The 1,396-nt window shown below is 40.9% G+C and overlaps 1 protein-coding gene across 1 annotated transcript; it reads left to right on the top strand.

Moving 5' to 3' along the window:
* The first annotated feature begins 206 nt into the window (after positions 1-206).
* On the top strand, positions 207-995 carry LOC128357037 (putative nuclease HARBI1). The gene is made up of 3 exons (XM_053317266.1): positions 207-639; positions 721-836; positions 909-995. Exons 1-3 carry the CDS (start codon positions 207-209, stop codon positions 993-995), a joined length of 636 nt encoding a protein of 211 aa, XP_053173241.1.
* Positions 996-1,396: the final 401 nt, after the last annotated feature.

Below are 1,396 nucleotides of genomic sequence, written 5' to 3'. Positions count from 1 at the left end.
GGTATCATTATTACTGTCAGGCCTAGTGTTATATTGCTAAGCTAATGAAATTGCCATCAGAGCTTTGATGAATATGTGTATTATTGCTGTTATTGAGATTATAAAAAGTGACCAATAATGTTGCAAAGGTGGTATCAATTAAGTCTGTGATGAGGGTAATATAGTATATATAGGTCCAATTCCCATTCACCTGTTCCCTCTTCATAATGGCGTGCCCTTCTTTGAAGGATGTTCTGGATGAGGAAGCCCTAATCATCAGACAAGCATTTAGGCGTGAGAGAGTCTTCCGGGACAGGTCGGACCCTTTGGCTTTTGAAGATGACCATCTCATTGAGAGGTATCGATTCTCGGCCGATGGACTGAGATATTTATGTAGGCTGCTGGGGCCAAAAATACAGCACCAGACAGCACGAAGCCAGGCCCTCACTGTTCCACAGATGGTCTGTGTTAAACTGAGGTTCTTTGCAATTGGGAGCTTCCTTTATTCTGTTGGGGATGCAGAGAACCTCAATAAAAGAACCATGTGCCGCACGATAAGACGTGTTTGTCTGGTGCTGAAGTCTCTTGTGCATGTATTCATAACCTTCCCTGGCCACAGAAGACCCCTATACATTAAGGAGGAGTTCTACAAGATTGCAGGTAACATAAATTTCAACTTGCAAATATTAGTTTCCAATTGTACTGTAATCAGAGTTGGATAATCACTATTTTTTGTCACAGCTTTCCCTAATGTCATTGGTGCAGTGGATTGCACTCATGTCAAAATCAAACGGCCATCAGGGGAACACGAGGGGGACTTCATTAACAGAAAATCTTTCCACAGCATCAATGTTCAGGTAAGAGTGGTTTGTGGTTACTGTGACTTGCATGAATTAATAGACCTTAATGGTTACATCTTATCGTTTCAGATGATCTGTGATGCTGACTGCCTTATCAGCAATGTAGAGGCTCCCCGAGTGGCAATTGATGTTGAATTCCCATTCAACATCAATTGAAAAAAATGCTGCCATTTTTCCAGACAACAGAAATGGCAGGCTTGTCAGAGCATTACATTGAGAATGTTTTCAGTTAGCTTTGGATTTAAGTCACCTATAAAAGACTTAAACACACTCATGAAGGAGGGAGGACATCACAATGTTTTCCAGTTGAAGTTTTTATTTTATTTTGCGGTCCTCATTTGTCTGGAACCTGGAATACAGAGGGAAAAAGTAACAATTAATACACTGCATACAGTTATGGTTACAGTGTGCACTGACATACTCACTTCTCTCTCTAGTTTTTTAATCTCCAGGTCCAGTTTCCTGAGGGTCTTGCGCTTCATTTGTGAATCAAGCTCCATGTCTTTAAGCTCTCTCTTTTTTACTTGAATTTTCACCTCTGCCAGCTCGATTTGCTT

Source organism: Scomber japonicus, chromosome 4 (genome assembly GCF_027409825.1).
Source record: "Scomber japonicus isolate fScoJap1 chromosome 4, fScoJap1.pri, whole genome shotgun sequence".
In the NCBI taxonomy this organism is placed as follows: domain Eukaryota; kingdom Metazoa; phylum Chordata; class Actinopteri; order Scombriformes; family Scombridae; genus Scomber; species Scomber japonicus.
Note: the sequence above shows the minus strand (reverse complement) of the source record. Positions and strands in the feature narration are given on the sequence as shown.